Source organism: Grampus griseus (assembly GCF_964374135.1).
Source record: "Grampus griseus genome assembly, chromosome: 8".
In the NCBI taxonomy this organism is placed as follows: Eukaryota; Metazoa; Chordata; class Mammalia; order Artiodactyla; family Delphinidae; genus Grampus; species Grampus griseus.
The window spans coordinates 28,330,611-28,353,523 of NC_139002.1; the positions used below are offsets into that span (position 1 = coordinate 28,330,611).

The 22,913-nt window shown below is 39.7% G+C and overlaps 1 protein-coding gene across 1 annotated transcript; it reads left to right on the plus strand.

The window, feature by feature from the left end:
• Window positions 1–387: 387 nt before the first annotated feature.
• Window positions 388–19,282, plus strand: LOC309825669 (caspase-12-like; the record flags this gene model as incomplete). Its single annotated transcript, XM_082659305.1, has 10 exons — window positions 388–556; window positions 1,685–1,747; window positions 1,917–1,994; window positions 2,204–2,275; window positions 11,323–11,414; window positions 11,808–11,981; window positions 12,898–13,117; window positions 13,530–13,676; window positions 18,684–18,793; window positions 19,184–19,282. 10 exons carry the CDS (start codon window positions 388–390, stop codon window positions 19,280–19,282), a joined length of 1,224 nt encoding a protein of 407 aa, XP_082515431.1.
• Between the last annotated feature and the right edge of the window lie 3,631 nt (window positions 19,283–22,913).

The following is a 22,913-nucleotide window of genomic DNA, read 5'->3' on the forward strand; positions in this document are numbered from 1 at the left end:
AGTTGCTTCACTTCTCTGGACCTCAGTTTCCCCATCCAAAAAAAAAATTAGAGAATTGATCATCCATAAGTATTAGTCTAAGTGTGGTCCTCAGACTAGCAGCTTTGGCACCACCTCAGAAATTGTTAGTAATGTAAATTCATGGGCTCCACCTTGATCTATCAAAAAAGAATTTCTGAGAATGGAGTGCAAAAAGTTCTGCTTATCAAGCTTTTTCAGGAGATTCTTTTTAAAATCGAGAACCACTGGCCTGGAATCAGATATCTAAGCTCCTCTCCGTATCTAAAATCCCATCATTCTCACAGAGAAGAGACTACCAAAAGAAGGTCCAGTCAACATGGTGAAGTTAAGGTCCAGGAACGTGCTTGATGGTATTTTTGATGATTGATGGAAAATAAAGTGTTAAATAGGGGTGAGTTACAAAGATTAGGGGAAGAAGTGGACCACATCGTGAAAAGGACTGGAGACCTGGTTTATGATCTCATTGAGAAAATGCAAATGGCAGGCAAAATATTTAAGGACCATTTCTTCAACCCCAAGAAACAACTGAGTTTAAGTGAGTATCTCAGTAAAGGGCTAGTAACTTGTTCTTTATCTACTATCCTCATGCAGTTTTTGTCTTCATATTTCTTTTTGCAAGTGGATAATATACTATTCACATTTCTAGCACCTTCTTTGCCTGACTGTCTATCTTATTTACTGCCACAAAATGCCCTGATCTACCCAGTCCCTGTTCTATCATCCCCAGTCTGACACAGATAAGGTGATGAGTAAATATTTGTTAAAGGAATAAATGGTGCTGGTGTTGTATTAAATTAAATGATAGTCTTCAATTAATCTGTGCTACTCTGGCCATACACTGTGGCCTTTAGAGTCATTCCCAGATACAGAATGATCAGTAGAACAAAATCCACCATCTTATTCTTAGCTGTGGATTACCCAAGGAAAAAATCTCTGAGAACCTGTATTTCTCCTTGTTAAAGGAAGACAAAGGGAAATTGAAAGTTTGAGGAACACAGATGTGTCCTTCTCTCTAGAGCAGGTATTGGAACACTTTTTCTTTGATGAGCCAGAGGTTAAATATTTCAAGATTTTTGGACCATATGGTTTCTGTAATAATTACTCAAGTCTGCTGTTGTAGTATAGAATCAGTGATAGAAAGTAAGTACAAAATAAGTGTGGATGTGTTCCAATAAAACTTTATTTACAAAAACAGGTGTCAGGCTGAATTTGGACAGTGGGCCATAGTTTGCTGACCCCTAGTTCAGAGTAAAATTATACATCAGTATATCCCCAATTCTTGGAACACCCTCTGAGACTATTTTGCTATTGTTGAAAGACTAACTTTTGTACAACAATGTATTTTTCTTCCTCATAATGAAAAGTGCTATTTCAGAAAACCTTGATTAATGAATTTGAATATTCCTTGAATTACAGAAGAAGAAGATAATGAGCTCTTTTTTGTTTCAGAGAAAATTTGCCTCCTTTTTCACTTGGCACAAAGTTACAGTTTTTTAAAACAAACCTGGAACTTAGAGAATGGGGCAAATCTCCATGCTCCACAGAGTAGTCAGCCCCATGCTGAGCATAGTCATTTCCTAGTCAGTGAAAGAGAAAGAGTTTGAAGTGTATAGGTTCTATAAATTTAGTTCTGCTAACAAGTTTTATTTTACTATTATTTCAGGATCTCATCTGGAAACTGAGAATGATGAATCTGAGAGCACTGAGTCATCTTCTTCTTTGACAGGTAACTGACTCCAAATTTCACATCTCAAGTGAAAACTCTTAGAACTCTAGTGCAGTTAGAAAGTATTTCCTTAAAAGCCTAGAAATTCTATGTTCTCAGTCAGTTTTCATCTTTGGAAATACCCTTCAGAATAGAGCATTGATCCTTAAATTTTTTCATTCCACCTCAGAATCTGAAGATGAAAGTGAAAAAAGTAGAGATGAGGAAAAAGTTGAATCAGCCCAGGCATTGGCTCTCCCTCCAACAGGTAACTGCCCCCAAACCCAGTGGCTCATGGGAACCCTCATTCATTACTTGGGATAAGGCAGCTGTACAACGTCCCTACATTATAGTGGAAAGACCACTAAACTGAGGCTCAGAAAATCTGGCTTATTTCTCTCCTCTGCACCTAACAAAGTCCCTTAAAAGTAAGGTTAGCATTTACATCCCTGATATTCAATTCTCCTAAGAATGTAGAAGTTGAAAGTGAAGATTATGAAACTGAGAAGAATGCTAGATTGTCCCAGGTATCTGTTCTAACTATGATAGGTAATATCATGGACACATAATGACATTATTAGAGCAAAGACAGATAAAGAAACTCCTTATGGTGTAGTGGAAAGAGAACTGAAGTAAAACCCAAGAAATCTGTAACACTGAGCCCACCTCTGTCACTGATTAACCATATTTGCTGGTATAACCAACGTTTCTGAGACTCACATTTTTAAATGGAGTTGATCACATCTTTGAAAGGATTCATAAAACATCAAAGATATAGGCAACTACCAACTGCACAAAACAGAATAAGGATGTGATTAAGAAACACATTAAAAAAAACAGCATGAGTCACACATACTTATGTGGTCACCAAAGAATCTGATGAATTATTGGGCCACTTTAAAGAACCATAGCATCCATAAAAAGGGTAATGATAGTATTGTCTTCTGAGTACTATATTTTCAAAAGTTACAGAAAAACTTACAAAAGTAATAAAAACTTTGTCATCTTTATTCATTGTTATATTCATTCATACATTATATATTCATACACTAATTGAAAATCTACAGTATGCTACTTTAATTACTGTGTTTATAGCAGTGAGCAAGATAAAGTTACTGCTTTCATACAGTGTAGTGAGGGCAGATATATAGTAAACTCTCAAAAAATAAACAGTATAATTTCAGGGGATGTACACAAGAAAGAGGATTAGGTCATAGAAAGTGATATTGTTGTTGAGGGTAGTGGTACACATGAGTCAGGGTGAACAGTTATGAGAACTCTTTTGAGATTATATTTCAGTATATAACTGAACAATAGGAAGGGAATTGTGCCAAACTTTAAGGCAAAAACATTCCATGGAAAGAGGAAACAAGAACAAGAGCTGTGAGTCAGGAAAGGTCTTGTCATGCAAAAGGGTAATAGAGAAGGCTGGTCTGGCTGGGGAGTAGGAAATGAGGGGAATATGGGTGCAGGAGCTGTCAGATACACTGGGATGGCCACAGTATGTGGGGTCTCTGAGAGAAGGAAAAACAATTCGGATTTTATTTGCAATGCAAAGCCTTTAGAATTTTTTGAGCAGAGGAGTGATAAACATAGAATAGAAAATCTACTTGTAAGCTATTTAAGTGTTTCAGTTAAGAGATAATAGCTTTTAAGCTGGGGTTGCAGTAATAGAGATGATAACAAGTGGTTATATTTGGGATCTATTTTGGAGATAGAATCAATAGAAACTACAGATGGATTGGATATGGGCTAATGAAAGAAATGAAGGATTTGTAGAGACATGAATAGACCTAGAGGCTGTCATACAGAGTGAAGTAGGTCAGAAAGAGAAAAACAAATATGGTATATTAACGCATATATGTGGAATCTAGAAAAATGGTACAGATGAACTTGTTTGCAAAGCAGAAATAGAGACACAGATGTAGAGAAAAAATGTATGGACATCAAGGGGGGAAAGAGGGAGGTGAGATGAATTGGGAAATTGAGATTGACATATATACACTAACCTGTATGTATTTTATACTAATATGTATAAAATAGATAACTAATGAAAACCTGCTGTATAGCATAGGGAACTCTACTCAATGCTCTGTGGTGACCTAAATGGGAAGGAAATCCAAAAAAGAGGAGGTATATGTATACATACAGCTGATTCACTTCATTGTACAGCAGAAACCAGCACAACATTGTAAAGCAACTATACCCCAATAAAAAAAATAGAAAAAAAACAATTCTAAGTTTTGGGCTCGGCAACTGGGTGAAAGATATCAATTCCTGAGAGAGAGAAAATTTGTGGTTTAGAGAAAACTTGTGAGAAACCTATTTGTAGAAGACGGTATCAGAAGTCCTTCCTTGTAAGTTTAGTTTAAAACATGTTACATCCAAGAGAAAATGTTGAATAAACAGGTGACGTACAACTGAGGAATTCACAGAGAGATGTTGGTACCACCTAGAAGAGGCCACCTAGGGAGAGATGTTGATAGAGAATAACAGAGACTCTAATACAGAATAATTCCACTTTGGGAAGTTTGGCAGAAGAGGAAAAGTTAGCAATGAACAGACAGATTTTGAAAGAGTAGCTGGAAAATGTAGGATCATAGAAGCCTAGAGAGCATGTTTCAAGAAAGATGTGTTCAACCATGCTAAATGCTAAGAAAGCAACAAATAGTCAGTGGTAACTTTGATAACAGGTATTTTGCTTAAGTTGTGAGGATAATAGCCATTTTATGCATACAAGAAAAAAAATCAGAGTTGAAAACATGAAAATGGTGAAAATAGACAATGCCTTTAACGACTGTGCTGAGAAGTGGAGGAGAGAAATGGTACAATAGATGGAGGGGAAACAGAGTCAAGGAAATGTGTTTTTAAAAGATAAATTAAGATTCTAATATGCCAACGGGGATAGCATAGAAGGGAGAGAGGTAGAAATTGATGCTCTAGAAGATAGGGCTGAATAAATGCTTGAATAAAGTTCCTGTGTGTGAGAGGGAAAGGGACTCATAAGGAGTGGTATCACGCTTAGATCAGAGGAAGAACATATCTTTCTTCTTTTTTTTTTTTGCGGTACGCAGGCCTCTCACTGTTGTGGCCTCTCCCGCTGCGGAGCACAGGCTCCAGACGCGCAGGCTCAGCGGCCGTGGCTCACGGGCCTAGCCGCTCCGCGGCATATGGGATCTTCCCGGACCAGGGCACAAACCCGTGTACCCTGCATCAGCAGGCGGACTCTCAACTACTGCGCCACCAGGGAAGCCCCATATCTTTCTTTTTGGTAGGAGGGAAAGAACAGAAGGTTCTTTGTTTTTTGTATTTGTTTCATCAGTATCTTATAGTTTTCTGAGTACAGTTCTCTTGCTTCCTTAGGTATGTTTATTCTTAGGTATTTTATTCTTTTTGATTCAATGGTAAATGGGATTGTTACCTTAATTTCCTTTTTCTGATCTTTCATTGTTAGTGTATAGGAATGCAAGTGATTTCTGTGCATTAATTTTGTATCCTGAAACTTTACCAAATTCATTGATGAGCTCTAGTAGTTTTCTGGTAGCATCTTTAGGATTTTCTATGTATAGTATCATGTCATTTGCAAACAGTGACAGTTTACTTCCTCTTTTCCAATTTGGATTCCTTTTTTTCCTTTTTCTTTTCTGATTGCTGTGGCTAGGACTTCCAAATATATGTTGAATAGTAGTGGCAAGAGTGGACATCCTTGTCTTGTTTTTGATCTTAGAGGAAATGCTTTTGGTTTTTCACCATTGGGAATGATGTTTGCTGTGGGTTTCTGGTATATGGCTTTTATTATGTTGAGGTAGGTTCCCTCTATGCCCACTTTCTGGAGAGTTTTTATCATAAATGGGTGTTGAATATTGTCAAAAGATTTTCCTGCATGTATTGAAGTGATCTTATGGTTTTTATTCTTCAGTTTGTTAATGTGGTGTATCACATTGATTGACATATATGTTGAAGAATCCTTGCATCCCTGGGATAAATCCCACTCAAACATGGTGTATGATTCTTTTAATGTGTTGTTGGATTCAGTTTGCTAGTGTTTCATTGGGGATTTTTGCATCTATATTCATGAGTGATATTGGCCTATAATTTTCTTTTTTTGTGATATGTTTGGCTCGTTTTGGAATCACGATGATGGTGGCCTTGGAGAATGAGCTTGGGAATGTTCCTTTCTCTGATGTATGTGGCCCAGGATGTAATCTGTTGTGGGGAATGTTCCATGTGCACTTGAGACAAAAGTGTATTCTGCTGCTTTTAGGAGGAATTACCTATCGATATCAGTTAAGTTTATCTGGTCTAATATGTCATTTAACTCTGTGTTTCCTTACTAATTTTCTGTCTGGAAGATCTGTCCTTTGGTGTAATTGGGGTATTAAAGTCACCCACTATTTATTTTTTATTTATTTTTATTTTTTGCGGCACGCGGGCCTCTTAATGTTGTGGCCTCTCACTGTTGTGGCCTCTCCTGTTGCGGAGCACAGACTCCGGACACGCAGGCTCAGCAGCCATGGCTCACGGGTCCAGCCGCTCCACGACATGTGGGATCTTCCTCGACTGGGTCACAAACCCGTATCCCCTGCATCAGCAGGCGGACTCTCAACCACTGTGCCACCAGGGAAGCCCAAAGTCACCCACTATTATTGCATTACTGTCATTTTCCCTTTTCATGGCTGTTAGCATTTACCTTACATACTGAGGTGCTCCTCTGTTGGGTGCATATATATTTACAATTGTTATAATTTCTTCCTGGATTGATCCCTTGATCATTATGTAGTGTCCTCTTTGTCTTTTGTCCTCTTTTGTCTTTATTTTAAAGTCTATAAATATTGCTACCCCAACTTTTTTTTTATTTCCATTTACGTGGAATGCCTTTTTCCATACCCTCACTTTCAATCTGTATGTGTCCCTAGGTGTGAAGTGGGGTCTCTTGTAGACAGTATATATATATATATATATATATATATATATATATATAGGTCTTGTTTTTATATTCATTCAGCCAGTCTATGTCTTTGAGATGGAAGATTTAATCCATTTACATTTAAGGTAATTATTGATATGTATGTTCCTATTGCCATTTTCTTAATTGTTTTGGGTTTGTTTTTGTAGGTCTTTTTTCTTTTCCCTTCCTCTTATGTTCTCTTCTCTTATGGTTTGATGACTGTCTTTAGTGTTGTGTTTGTGTTGATTTTTCTTTTTTATGTATATATCTATTGTAGTTTTGGGGTTTGTTGTTCCCTTGAGGTTTTGATTTAGTACTCTATATATGTACAAGATTGTTTTATGTTGCTGGTCTCTTTCTTGCCTAGAGAAGTTCCTTTAGCATTTGTTGTAAAGTTCGCTTCGCAGTGCTGAATTCTTTTAGCTTTTGCTTGTCTGTAAAGTCTCTGATTTCTCCAACGAATCTGAATGAGAGACCTACTGGTTAGAATAATCTTGGTTGTAGGTTTTTCCCTTTCATTGCTTGAAATATATCGTGCCACTCCTTTCTGACCTGCAGAGTTTCTGCTGAAAAATCAGCTGATAACCTTATGGGGATTCCCTTGTATGTTATTTGTTGCTTTTCCCTTGTTGCTTTTAATATTTTTGTTTGTCTTTAATTTTTATCGGTTTGATTAATATGTGTCTTGCTGTGTTCCTCCTTGGGTTTATCCTGTATGGGATTCTCTGCACTTCCTGGACTTCAGTGAGTGTTTCCTTTCTCATGTTAGGGAAGTTTTCATCTACAATCTCTTCAAATGTTTTCTCAGGCCCTTTCTCTTTTTATTCTCCTTTGAGTCCCCTATAATGCAAATTTTGGTGCATTTAATATTGTCCCAGAGGTCTCTGAGACTGTTCTCATTTCTTTTCATTCTTTTTTCTTTATTCTGTTCTTGGCAGTGATTTCCACCACTCTGTCTTCCAGCTAACCTATTCATTCTTCTGCCTAAGTTGTTCTGCTCTTTATTCCTTCTAGTGTATTTTTCATTTCATGTATTGTATTGTGCATCTCTGTTCTTTAAATCAACTAGTTCCTTGTTAAATATTTCTTGTATTTTCTCAATCCATGCCTCAACTCTTTTTCTGAGATTTTGGACCATCTTTAATATCATTACTCTGAATTATTTTTCAGGTAGATTGCCTATATTCTCTTCATTTAGTTGTTCTTGTGGGGTTTTATCTTCTTTCTTTATCTGGGACATACTTCTCTGTCATCTCATTTTATCTAACTTTATATGTTTACAGTCTCCTTTCCACAGACTGCAGGATCTTAGTTCCTCTTGTTTCTGGTGTCTGCTCCCTAGTGGGTGATGTTGGTCAAGGGGCTTATGTAGGTCTTCTTGTGGAAGGGACTGGTGCCTGCCCTCTCACAGATGGGCCTGTGTCTTGTCCCTCTGATGGGCAGGGCCATGTCTAGGGGTGTGTTTTGAGGCAGTTGTGAGCTCAGTACAACTTTAGGCAGCATGTTTTCTGATGGGTGGAGCTGTGTTCCTACCTTGGTTGTTGTTTGGGATGAGACTTTCCAGCTCTGGGGCCTAAAGTTTGTTGGATGGGACCAGGTCTTTCTGCTGAAATTTGGACCTCTGGGAGATCTCCATTCAATATTCCCTGGGGCTTCTACTACCAGTTTCCTTGCCTTCACAGTGAGTGATATTTAACATCTGCCTTCCCAGGAGACCCTCTAAGACCCCTAGGTAGTTGTAACCTGGGTTCCTATGGAGGTACTGCTTTGTGCTGTGTCCCTCCAAGAGTGGAGTCTCTTTTTCCCCCAGCACTGTGGAGCTCTTCCACTCAAGCCTGCTGGCTTTCAAGACTAAAATGCTCTGTGGCTTCTTCCATCCAATGCCAGACCCTCAGACTATATTGGAGGGCTATTTTATGTGGAACCTCTCTGTGTAGCCTGCATGGGTTTAATATTTTTTGGTGCAAGGGTTGTTTTTAATATAGATGTCTGCCACCTCTTTCCTCACTGTATGATGACTGTTATTCCCTTTATAGGAGGTGTGACTGATGTTGTAGTGTCCAGAGCTTGCACTGGATATTGAGCAGGGCCTCCCCTTTGCCCTGTGGTTGCTACTTCCTTGCCAGAGGTGGGGTATGATCCCTAGTTGTTGGAAGAGAGGCCCCCAGATCTGTTTCTTAGCTGTGTTTCTGATCTGTGGTTTGAGGTAGGCAGGATTGCAGTACTCCTACTGGGAAGGAAGCCACTGAGTATTCCTCCTCTGGAGCTGTTCACCTATGGGTGTACTCTGTTGTGTCACCTTTCACCCATTGTGAGAGCTCTCAGGTTACACTGCTGTTGGCACTGCTTTCAGTCCCATCTTAACTGTGGGTATGCCAGCCACTGGCCCTGGTATCTCTCAGATGTTTTTTTCACCAGACCTCCAGCATAGATCCACTGAATTCAGGTCCCAGGATTGCAAGTAGTCATGGATCTGGACCTACTGTGGGTGCTATGGGGGCAGCTCTGACTCTAGCCTGGCCAAAACCCTATGTATATGTGCCCACAAAGTCTACAAATGCTAAAGCTAGGTCCATCTTGGCTGTGGGAGCACTTGTTGCCCATTCAGACATTCTGTAGGTGCTGAGATTACAAGGCTGGTCACGGGGGTGTCAATTGAATCTTCACACAGCTGCGAGGAGAGATTTGAGTTTTTCTTCCTTAGTTGCATGTTCCCTGTGGGCTCAGCTGTGGTTTCAGCCCCACCTCTGCATGTGGGCCACCCACAGAGGTCTGCCCCTGAGTCTTCCCTGGAGCACACGAGTCTGCCCCAGTGGGGAGGGAGCTTGGATGCAGCACTGAGGCCAGGGTCACAAGAGCCCTGGTGGTTATGGGAATGCAGTAAGGCAGTGGTCCTGGGCATGAGGGAGCTGGCCTGGGGAGGCAGCAGCCAACATGTGGGGAGAAAGGCTGCAATGACATCTCCACCCCTTGTCACTTAACCTTAGCACTTTTCTTCTACGGCAGTCCAGGTTTCCTCCACAAGAATTCCTGGTTGTGGATTTCCTCACTCCTGTCCCCTCAAGCTATCTCCTTGCAGCCAACAGCAGTCCTTTCCCTGGGTTTGCTCTCCATACACCATGTTCCAACACCCAGGCCCTGTGCACACCAGTGGACACGCATCTCAGGCTGGGGCATGCAGGGCTGTGGCACAGACTGTCTGTGTAGTTCTCACTCTGTCCTGCCTGCCACAAACCAGTTGCTGCACTCTCTTCCAACAGCCTCAGAAGCTCCCCTTTTGTCCCAACTGATCTTCCCACAGGTGAGGTGCTTCCCTGGATGCAGCAACCTCACCCCTCCTTCAGCTCCCCAACCCAGGGGTGCCGTTCCCATCCTGCTTCGTCTCCTCTTCTTTTTCCCTTCTCCTTTCCTCATCTTACCCAGTTATGCAGGGATTTTTCTTGTCCTTTTAGGTGCCTGAGGTCCTCTGCTAGTGTTTTATTTTATTTTATTTTTTGTTTTTGCAGTACATGGGCCTCTCCCTGCTGTGGCCTCTCCCGTTGCGGAGCACAGGCTCCGGACGCGCAGGTTCAGTGGCCATGGCTCACGGGCCCAGCCGCTCCGCGGCATGTGGGATCTTCCCGGACCGGCACATGAATCCGTGTCCCCTGCATCGGCAGGCGGACTCTAAACCACTGTGCCACCAGGGAAGCCCCCCTCTGCTAGTGTTTAGCCATGTTCTGTGAGAATTTTTCCATTTGTAGATGTATTCTTGATGTATTTGTGGGGAGATATGAGCTCCATCCACATTCTCCTACTTCTCTGCCATCTTGACCTCCATCAATGATATTCTTATGCAAAAATATTAGAAGGAATAGAATGTTTGTTGCCTAAGGGAAAATGTGAACCAGGGGATACTTGATAGCTATTTTGAAGTATGAGAAGATAACTCTTCATTAACAAGCAGTCATTAACTTTTAATCTGTGCCAGGTATCATTCTAGATACTAGGAATACAGAGATTAAACACAATTAATATAAAAATAATTATTTATATGGGGCATTTACATAAAAAAATAGAAACATAGGGAAAGATATATTGAAGTCATGGGAGAATTCATGGGCTTTACAGGAAGAAGAATTAGATGTTTCTTTCTGTATGTTCCCAATGTGGAAAATATATATCAGTGCTTGGAAAGTTCACACTTTATGATGCTCAGAACTGTTCAAAAATGCCTTAGAATGTTGTAAGTACCCTGTTAGTGGAGATATTTCAGAGAGTGGTAATAATAAAGTAGGCATATAGTCAGCAGAGTTCAAATATCTGAATAATGACCTTATTAGGCAAGATGAACATTAGGCTTCCTTCCCAATCTTAGATATCATGTTTATGTGAGTCTAGTGTGTTGGGTCTGAGAAAGCAATCAAAGTTATGACCACTACCAAAAACAGAAATTTATGGTGGGTTCAGTAAGAAGCAGAAAGCAAAAGGGGGAGTATTCAAGATTTGTGTTTTAGTCATTTTAAATATGAAATGATTTTCTTATTATACTAAACTTTGTGGTGGGCTGGCAGTAAGCATTTCTGGAGAATGAAAGCCCGGTCAAAAGATCTGCATGACTTCATGGCAGTGGATGCTACTGTTTAATGAGCTATTTTTTCTCTTTTAGCTCCTCAGGAAACACAGGCTTCCCAACATGGGAAGTTAAATCTTTGTCCTCCTGATCATTTCCATACACTGAAGACAACAAAGGCAGATGAGGTGATATGCTTTGGAAGATTTTCCATTTAAACAAGATACTGGGACTCACTCAATTTTAGTTCTTGTTACAAACGTCCTAAGATCAGACCAAAGGCACAAGATGTTAATTAATCATCTTATCTAATTAACTGGTTCTTACATTTGATTTCCTGTCTCTTCCATCACATTCTGAACTCCTATCCACCACCCAACCAAAGCCAAGTTCCTAGAGTGTATACTCAGACCTAGTATATGTTTTCAATTTCAGGTATTGTCTCTTTCCTCAAGAGAATATATTTCCATTTCCAGGCTCTCCAGCCATCCACTATTTAATTGAAAGGGCCTGTTTTGTATGAACTTTGGAGGCAAAATTAGGAGGTCTGGAGCAACTCATTTTGTGTCTGTTAATTGCATTTATATCCAGTAATGGAGAATGAAGTCTGGACATGCCTGGCCCTCATCATCTGCAACAAAGAATTTGACTGTCTTTCTAATCGATATGGTTCTGAGGTTGACCTTTTGGGAATGCAAGATTTGCTTGAAAACCTTGGATACTCAGTGGTTGTAAAAGAGGATCTCACAGTTCTGGTAATGGACCAGGAGAGTGGGACAAGCTTCCTTCCCTCCTAAACAGTTTTGAACTTCTTTCTTAGCAGCTGTAAGAATAAAATGCATGTTATAGAAATTATATTTGCTCCAGAATATGATTCCCTTTATTTCAGCCTCCTCCCGTGCACAGTCTCATAGAAAATATTTAGATCAGCTCTATGTAGCAGTATTTCCCCCCAAATGTGGGATCTTTCTAAAGTTCTCAATCTGGGAGGCATCTATTACTTGATAGCCTGGGTGAGACATAAGCTCTGGACCCTGAAAGTTACTGATATCTACAGAAAAAGCTTATGAGACTTTTACAATCTCAACATCATGTGTGTAAATGTAAAAGTGTGTAGAAAAAAATTGCACATACACACATAAAGAAAATGTTGTTATTCTGGCCATGCCAAAAATAATCCCAGAGGGCTTTAGACAAACCGTTTTAAACCTAACTTTCTGCTGTTCCAAGATGAAGGAATTTGTTGTGTTTCTAATTTTTGTCAATAGAAAGTTCTCTCTGTCTCTGTCTCTGCCTCTGTGTCTGTCTCTCTCTTTTTTAATAAAAACTTACAGGAACTCCAACATGTAAAACAGATGAAAGCAAAGCTCTCGTATTAGAGACATATCATCTCACTTGCCCCTCATTATACTCCATCTCCCAGTATCTTCTTAAGTGTAAGCTTCCATTGAAAACCATTGGGCTAGATGTTATGTAAAATCTCTACTAACTTTAATATTTTACACATCTAATTTCCTGGTTTTATGTCAGAATGTAATTTCTCTTACAATTCCATTCAGTCCAAATCACCTGATTCTTTAGTGCTTGCTCCTTTTTGTGAATTCCACCTAGTATTTGAGTATAAACTATATAAGGAGAATTCCTCAATAGTAATTCTGGAGTGTTTTTCAGGAAATGGAAACAGCACTAAGACAGTTTGCTGCCCGCCAAGATCCCCAATCCTCAGACAGCATATTCCTTGTATTTATGTCACATGGCACCCTGGATGGAATCTGTGGGACAGACCCAGATATTCTTCGTGATGATACCATCTTCCAAATTTTCAACAGCTGTAACTGCCAGAGTCTAAAAGATAAACCCAAGGTCATCATTATGCAGGCCTGCCGAGGCAGTGAGTCTGAGTTCAGGAAACCCAGGGAGTGGCCATGTACTTCTTTCTATTAGTCTAGTGTCTAACCTTCATTTTCCCAGGAATGGGGAGAGAAACAATATTTCAGTACAACTCTTAGGTCCAGTCCAGAAAGAAATTGTAATAAGCCTGTACTATTTTTCTTTTTTTTAAGAAATGATAAGTAGCCTAGAATAATGAGGAATATCCTGATTATTTGGGACTAGGTTTTCAACATGGTCATTCTAAACTTAAGTGGGCTTTATGTGGTTCCCAGTCAGTGAGGCAGTTTTTCTAGTAGCAAGACATTTGCATTTTTAATAAATGCCATATTGAAAGGAATAATTGTAAAAGACTTTCTGTGTGTATGTGTGTGTGTTAATATAACATCTTTTATAAGACATGGATGTCTCAGAAGGTGCTGGGATTTTTTGGGTGACTGACATGAGAGAAGCCTCTGCATATAGGTATGACCAGTTCTTGCAGTGTTCCATCTGGAATGATGCCATTACAAACGGCCATGTGGAGAAAGACTTCATTGCTTTCAAATCTTTGACTCCATGTAAGTGACTTCAGAGAGAAAAATTTCTAGATCTCCTATTAGTTTCTTGATCACAGGCTTGGTTATGATCATATCTTATCACTAATATAAGAACATTTCTTCCCTAACTAATGAGATATTTAGGTGGGGAAGATATTTAAGTATTGAGATTTTCATGACTGGAAACGTGTATGTATTGATACTGGAGGAAATTTTCAAAATAAACAGGACTTCGGTGAAGACCCAGATTTAAGATAGTCTATACATAAGTCAAGAGGTTTTTTAGATGTAGCAATGGCACAGAAATGTATCATCTTCTCAGATTTGGTCCACCTGATGATCTACTAACAACTAAATGAGCCAACCAGTGAAACTGTAAAGCTTGCTCAACACATGCTTGCTCAACACCTATCGGCCTGTTATTTGAATCTAGTCTTAGGTTATTAGTCAACATTCAAATACCTGACTTCATGAGAGTGCAATCAGTGACTGAAAATCCTTCTTTGGCAGGAAAGTCAGAGTAGAAGGTAGAAATAAAAGATATTCTTGATTGCTCATGGTCATGCCTGTAGAAAATCTATTTAACAGTCATTCGTGATATTGTTTTATCAATGATTTAGATAACAAGGGAAGTTTTAAAACCTAGTTTATACAAGTTCTAAGTGCTTTAGTGTAGTAATTTCAAATTTTAATGTGCATGGGAATCATTGAGAACCTCATTAAAACATAGATTTCTGATTCAGTATGTCTGGGGCAGGGCCTGAGATTCTTCACTTTTTAAAAGCTCCATGGTGAGGCAGTGTTGTTGGTTCATGGCTGCTTGTGACTAGGAAGGGATTAGAGGACCCTCTGAGTCTACCTGGGGAAATAGGAAAGAGACCATACAGGAAACACCCATTACACAACTGGAATAGTTCTACTTCTCTTTGTTTTACATATTGGAGTTTTAATTATATTTTATTTGAAAGAAGAGTTCTGTGCTTTTAGCTATTGAAGGAAGTTCAAAAAGTATATGCAGTCTGATACATACTCTAAGAGATTATTTAATTTAATTGAGGAAATAAAGTCTAATATGTGAAATTCTTGCATTAATATTTTTATATACATAACTATGTGCAGATAATGTACTAGGTGCAGGGCATGTGATACACAGTTAAAGCAGGCATGGTCACTAAACATTACAGATTACAGAGTGTATGGTCAGGCCAGAGAGACAGAAATTAATTGGGGGAAAATATCTGTTATGTTTAACAGAAATAAATAATGATTGTCAAATGTGATGTGTTTTAAAGAAAAACTTTGTGCTCACATTTGAAAGATGAAGGAATTACCCATATCAAGGGCATGAAAGACAAAATCAAACAGACTCACTTATGTCACATGGTTTTAAAATGGAGCCGAGAGGCCATTAACGAAGTGAGCTTTATGCACATCCTCACCAGCTGAAACATGAACTTTTTTTTTTTTTTTGCGGTATGTGGGCCTCTCACTGTTGTGGCCTCTCCCGTTGTGGAGCACAGGCTCCGGACGCGCAGGCTCAGCGGCCATGGCTCACAGGCCCAGCTGCCCCACGGCATGTGGGATCTTCCCGGACCGGGGCACGAACCCGTGTCCCCTGCATCGGCAGGCGGACTCTCAACCACTGCGCCACCAGGGAAGCCCTGAAACATGAACTTTTGAGCTGGACCAAACTACAAATATGCCAAATATTCCAATAACTCTGCAAGAATACCTGCTACTTGCTCCAGCAATGGACTTTTGCTGAGTGATAGCGTTGGCAACCAATCGTGTTCAGTCAAGTCTAGCTTTCTGCCTTGCAACACCAATCAAAATTCTTTGTAAGCAAATTATGTAAAGATTCCCTTTTTTGTCTTTAAAAACCTCTGATTTTGACCCTTAGTGGGACACTATTTGGATTGCTACCCTAATCTGTGTGCCCTGAATAACAATTCTTTGATCCCAAATAAATGTTTTTGCTTGATTATTGCCTCTTAACATTTTTAGGCTGACAAGGGTAAGAGAGGAATATTCCAGACAGAAAAAAAAAAAGCGGTGTACGAGGAAGGCGTGAGAAAGAAAGAAAGGAGCTTAGAAAAGAGAACCAGAGAACCAGTGTGGCTAAAACACAGAGCCAGGGGACAGTAACCAGAAGGAATTTGGAGAAGTACACAAGAGCCACATAATTTGAGCCCTCATATGTTAAGGAAGGATTTGGTCTTTTGTACTAATATATTTTAATACTAATTTTACTTTATACTACTAATTTTACTTTATACTATTTCATTGCTTAGGTGACCTTTAAGCAATGAAATGATAAGATTTTCTTGCTTTTTTTTCTTTTTAAAAAATTTATTGAAATATAGTTGATTTACAATGTTATGTTAGTTTCAGGTGTACAGAAAAGTGATTCTTTTTTTACATTGTCTTTCATTATAGGTTTTTACAAGATATTGAGTATAGTTTCCTGTGCTATACAGTAGGTCCTTGTTGGTTACCTATTTTATATATCATAGTGTGTATATTTTAACCCCAAACTCCTAATTTATCCATCCCCCCCTTTCCCCTTTGGAAGCCATAAGTTTGTTTTCTATGTCTCTGATTCTATTTCTATTTTATGAATAAGTTCATTTTTATCATTTTTTTAGAGTCCACATATAAGTGATATCATATATTTGTCTTTGTCTGCCTTACATCACATAGTATGATAATCTCTAGGTCCATCCATGTTGCTGCAGATGGCATTATTTCATTCTTTTTGATGGCTGAATAGTATTTCATTGTGAGATATATATATATATATATAATCTCACATTTTCTTTATCCATTCATCTGTCAATAGACACTTAAGTTTCTTCCATGTCTTGGCTATTGTAAATAGTGCTTCTATGAACATTGGGGTGCATGTATCTTTTTGAATTATGGTTTTCTCCAGATATATGCTCAGGAGTGGGATTGCAGGATCATATGGTAGCTCTATGCTTAGTTTCTTAAGGAAACTCCATACTGTTTTCCATAGTGGCTACACCAATTTACATTCCCACCAATAATTTAGGAGGGTTCCTTTTTCTCCACACCCTCTCCAGCATTTATTATTTGTAGACTTTTTGATGTTGGTCATTCTGATTGGTGTGAAGTGATACCTCACTATAGATTTGATTTGCATTTCTCTAATAATTTGTGATGTTGAGCATCTTTTCATGTCCTTTTTGGCCATCTGTGTGTCTCTTTTAAGATGATCACTGTGAGGATTCTGTGGAGAATGAATTACAGTACAACAAAATTAGATGTAGGAAGATAGATAGGTTAAAATGCTATTGCAGTATTACAAGCCATAGGTGATAATGATATTCTTGGGATGAGGTAAATATTTGGATCCAGGAAATAATTAGTATATAAAATTTATATGGCCTAGTAGTTTAGCAAGTATGTCTGATGAACATGAAGACATGATTGAGGTGACTCAAGTTTGCAGTGGAGAACTATGGTTTATTCATTAAAATGGAAATCCTGCCAGAAAATTTGAGATGCCTTTGGCATATTTCAAGATGAAATGAAGAGTGGAGAGTTACATAGCTGTATATTCCAGAGGAGAGAGCGTTTGAATTTTGGGAGATGCTTGCCTAAGAATGATATCTAATATTCTAAAAATGGATCAATTTATCTAGCAACAGAGAATAGAAGGAGAATAGATCCTAAAGCTAAGGTTTGAAGAACTCTAGAGTTCACGATCTGAGACAGAAATATTAGTCAACAAATTATACTAAGAAAGTATGGTCAGGGAATAAGAAAACTAGGAGGATGTGTTGTCAGAGTTATGAAGAAAGAATCTGTTGGAGTTACCAATATTTTCTGATGTGAATGGGAGACCAGGTAAATGTGGGGCCTGATAAATGACCATTAGACTTAATGAATTAAAGGTCATGTATGACCTTGGGGAAAGTCATTTGGTAAAGTTGTTGTGGGAAGGAGAAGACAGACAGGAGTGAGCAGGCTAGGAGGAAATGAAGATGTTGAGTATAGATAAATTGGAGAAATTTAACTATAAAAAGGAAGGAGAAATAGGAAGGTAGTTGCAGATAAAGTGACCAGAGAATATTAGCTTTTTCTGATAAGAGAAATTTGATCACATTGCAATGGTAAAGAGAGGTAATAATTCAAAAGATGTTCACCTAGAGTCTGTCATACAGAGTGAAGTTAAGTCAGAAAGAGAAAAACAAATACCATATGCTAACACATATATATGGAATCTAAGAAAAAAAAAAAAAAGGTCATGAAGAACCTAGGAGTAAGATGGGAATAAAGACACAGACCTACTAGAGCATGGACTTGAGGATATGTGGAGGGGGAAGGGTAAGCTGGGACAAAGTGAGAGAGTGGCATGGACATATATACACTACCAAACATAAAATAGATAGCTAGTGGGAAGTAGCCTCATAGCACAGGGAGATCAGCTTGGTGGTTTGTGACCACCTAGAGGGGTGGTAGAGGGAGGGTGGGAGGGAGGGAGACGCAACAGGGAAGAGGTATGGGAACATATGTATATGTATAATTGATTCACTTTGTTATAAAGCAGAAACTAACACACAATTGTAAAGCAATTATACTCCAATAAAGATGTTAAAAAGAAATAGATGTTCACTCAATAAAACAGTGAGTGCAAAAAATTATAGTATTAAAACAGTATGGATGAAGAGCAGGCCCAGAGTCAAGGACTGCCAAGACCTGGCTTCTTTTATTCTATTATGTAGTAAATGCTCAAAGGATTTATGTTCTTTTCTACTACTTGCAGTCCTAGAGGTTGTAATGTTGGTCCTGCCTACTAAGAAAGTCAAAGGAATTTATAATTGAGGGTCTATGATGGCTTCTTTGGGACTGTTATGTAAACATCTCAGCATTGTCCAGATTTGACCTCCCTCCTTCCTACGAAGCACCAGAATCAAACTTTGTTCAAAAGTTATGGCTCTAAGAGTCTTGTACACTTATATGGTGGCTGAATCCCCCCATTATTTTAAAACTGTTTATTTTAAGGCAATGTTTCTTGGATACTTGACACAAATGGCTCTCTTTTCATTTCCCAACTTATCTACTACTTCAACGAATATTCTTGGTGTTACCAGTTGGAGGAGATTTTTCGAAAGGTAGGAATCTCTATGTCTTTTCAATTTATGTCCCAGAAAACTCTGTAGAACTGTTTGCAAAGCTTTTCTGTGAATCCTGAAGCTCTTAAGTCATCTTGATGCTCCTTCCTGTACTCCAAGTTTATTTAAAGAGGAAGTTTTTGGAAGCACACTACGTAGAACCAGAGTGAGTTTTTCTTATTCTGATAGGCTTGCTTATTTAATGAGTGCTTTTGAGAGTACTATTTCATTTGTGTAGGTACTATATCCAAGGAAAAGCTAAAAAGTTCTTCTGTTTATATTGTACTATCTGACCACAGCCTTAATACAAACTGTATACTATATACTCACTTCTGAGAAGTCCAGAATTCCCTTTTAAATTTTTTAAAAAAGATTTCTTTACTATTTTAGGTTCAACATACATTTGAGACCCCAAATGTACTGACCCAGATGCCCACGATTGAAAGACTATCCATGACACGATATTTCTACCTCTTCCCTGGGAATTAAAATCATGCAAAGCATCCAGGTAAATGTATCCAAGAAGTGGATTTGGGTGCTCCCTGCTCAGAGTCTATACAAAAAATCTGTACAGAATGGAGAACAATGACAGAGTGCTGCAGCACCGTAGTCACCGAGGCTTGCCTTATCTGCCTTTTCTTACTGGCTGCTGGTGAAACTGTAGTTTTATTTGACTTTAGCCATTGTATAATGACTGCACATGAAATGATAAGTCCAATGGTAGCTTGCTAGAAAACATTTCAGTCCTCATTTCTCTCAAGGATCTACTCAGTGAATATAAAATATTTAGTTTTTATGCATGCACAAAACCAAATAATAGGACATGCTATGTAGAGCAGGTGTTTAGCTTCCTGACTTCTGAGAAGTCAGTTTTGCTGAGTCACATCCCTTCTCTGTTTGTGATGAGGGCTGCCTGGACCACAGTGTCAACTGTTATTGCTGGATCTATGCTGAGGCAATGAGCTTCTAGCGTAGATCTTCCCATTTGGGGATGACGGGTCCATAGCCCTTTTGTGAAGATACATCTCACAGGAGAGATGAGTTCTATTTATATCTTATCTCTAGAAGCCCAATTACTCATGTTCTCTTCTCTTTATTTTTTCCAGGAAAATTAAGGCATTATGGTTCCTATGAATCTACTATTTTAAAAGGTCAACTTAATTAAGAATATTTTTATATAAACTTCCCAACTGCCCATCCTCCAAAAATAACAGGGTAAAATCACTCCTATACTACTGCTGTATTAATGCTTCATAAATTCTTTTAAAATTATGCTTGCTTTCTCATTTTACCATAAATATGTCATGCTCATTACAAAACAAATTTTAAGTATAGAAAAACAAAAATTTTAATGAAGAAATAATACTTGTTAAACTTTTTGGTATTTCTAGATGCAAGTCTAAATACTTCTACATTTTTTTGTTGCCAAGATTTGTTATATGCATACAAGAAATAATGCTGATAATGACTGGCAGAGGAATGAAGATACATGTCTCTTTTTAATACTGTTACTAATTTAATAGATAAAAATAGTCAATTTCGGGGGACTTTGAAGATGGCGGAAGAGTAAGACGCGGAGATCACCTTCCTCCCCACAGATACACCAGAAATACATCTACACGTGGAACAACTCCTACAGAACACCTACTGAAGGCTGGCAGAAGACCTCAGACCTCCCAAAAGGAAAGAAACTCCCCACGTACCTGGGTGGGACAAAAGAAAAAAAGAAAAAAACAGAGACAAAAGAATAGGGACGGCACCTGCACCAGTGGGAGGGAGCTGTGAAGGAGGAAAAGTTTCCATACACTAGGAAGCCCCTTCGCGGGCGGAGACTGCGGGAGGCGGAGGGGGGAGCTTCGAAGCCGCGGAGGAGTGCACAGCAATGGGTGCGGAGGGCAAATCGAAGAGATTCCCGCACAGAGGATCAGTGCAGACCGGCACTCACCAGCCCGAGAAGCTTGTCTGCTCGCCCGCCGCGGCGGGCGGGGCTGCGAGCTGAGGCTCGGGTTTCGATTTCGGTCGGAGCGCAGGGAGAGGACTGGGGTTGGTGGCTTGAACATAGCCTGAAGGGGTTAGTGCACCACGGCTAGCCAGGAGGGAGTCCGGGGAAAGGTCTGCACCTGCCTAAGAGACAAGAGACTTTTTCTTCCCTCTTTGTTTCCTGGTGCGCGAGGAGAGGGGTTTAAGAGCGCTGCTTAAAGGAACTCCAGAGACGGGCGCGAGCCGAGGCTAAAAGCGCGGACCCCAGAGACGGGCGGGAGATGCTAAGGCTGCTGCTGCCGCCACCAAGGGGCCTGTGTGCGAGCACAGGTCACTCTCCACACCCCTCTTCCGCGGAGCCTGTGCAGCCCGCCACTGCCAGGTTCCCGGGATCCAGGGACAACTTCCCCGGGAGAACGCACGGTGGGCCTCAGGCTGGTGCAACGTCACACCGACCTCTGCCGCCGCAGGCCCGCCCCGCAAGCAGTGCCCCTCCCTGCCCCCCGGCCTGAGTGCGCCAGAGCCCCCGAATCAGCGGCTCCTTTAACCTCGTCCTGTCTGAGCAAAAAACAGACACCCTCCAGCGACCTACACGCAGAGGCAGGGCCAAATCCAAAGCTGAGCCCCTGTGAGCTGTGAGAACAAAGAAGAGAAAGGGAAATCTCTCCCAGCAGCCTCAGAAGCAGCGGATTAAAGCTCCACAATCAACTTGATGTACCCTGCATCTGTGGAATACCTGAATAGACAAGGAATGATCCCAAATTGAGGAGGTGGACTTTAGGAGCAAGATGTATGATTTTTTTCCCCTTTTCCTCTTTTTGTGAATGTGTATGTGTATGCTTCTGTGTGAGATCTTGTCTGTATAGTCTTGCTTCCACCATTTGTCCTAGGGTTCTATCCGTCCATGTTTTTTTTAAAATTTTTTTCTTAATAATTAATTTTAATTTTAATAACTTTATTATACTTTACCTTCTTTCTTTCTTTCTTTCTTTCTTTCTTTCTTTCTTTCTTTCTTTCTTTCTTTCTTTCTTTCTTTCTTTCTTTCCTTCTTTCTTTCCTTCCTTCCTTCCCTCCTTTAGACAACGAACCATCCCAAATTGAGGAGGTGGTCTCTGAGAGCAAGATTTATGATTTTTTCACCTTTACCTCTTTTTGTGAGGGTGTATGTGTATGCTTCTGTGTAAGATTTTGTCTGTATAGCTTTTCTTCCAACATTTGTCCTAAGGTTCTATCCGTCCCTTTTTTTTTCTTTTTTCTAAATAAGTATTTTTTAATTCAATAACTTTATTATACTTTATTTTATTTTACTGTATCTTCTTTCTTTCTGTCTTTTTTCCTTCTTTCCCTCCTTCCTTCCTTCCTCTCTCCCTCCCTCGCTCCTTTCTTTCCTTCTTGCCTTCTTTCCTTCTTTGCTTCTTTCTTTCTTTCTTCCTTCCTTCCTTCCTTCCCTCCTTTCCTCCTTTCTTTCTTCATACTTCTACTAATTCTCTCTACTTTTTCTCCCTTTTATTCTGAGACATGTGGATGAAAGGCTCTTGGTGCTCCAGCCAGGAGTCAGGGCTCTGCCTCTGAGGTTGGAGAGCCAACTTCAGGACACTGGTCAACAAGAGACCTCCCAGCTCCACATAATATCAAATGGCAAAAATCTCCCAGAGACCTCAATCTTAACACCAGCACCCAGCTTCACTCAACGACCAGCAAGCTACAGTGCTGGACAACCTATGCCAAACAACTAGCAAAACAGGAACACAACCCCACCCATTAGCAGAGAGGCTGCCTAAAATCACAATAAGGCCACAGACACCCCAAAACACACCACCAGACATGAACCTTCCCACTAGAGAGACAATATGCAGCCTCATCCACCACAACACAGGCACTAATACCCTCCACCAGGAAGCCTACACAACCCACTGAACAAACCTTAGCCACTGGAGACAGACATCAAAAACAGAGGGAACTACGAACCTGCAGCCTGCAAAAAGGAGACCCCAAACACAGTAAGATAAGCAAAATGAGAAGACAGAAAAACACACAGCAGATAAAGGAGCAAGATAAAAATGCAACAGAACTAAAAAATGAAGAGGAAATAGGCAGTCTACCTGAAAAAGAATTCAGAATAATGATAGTAAGGATGATC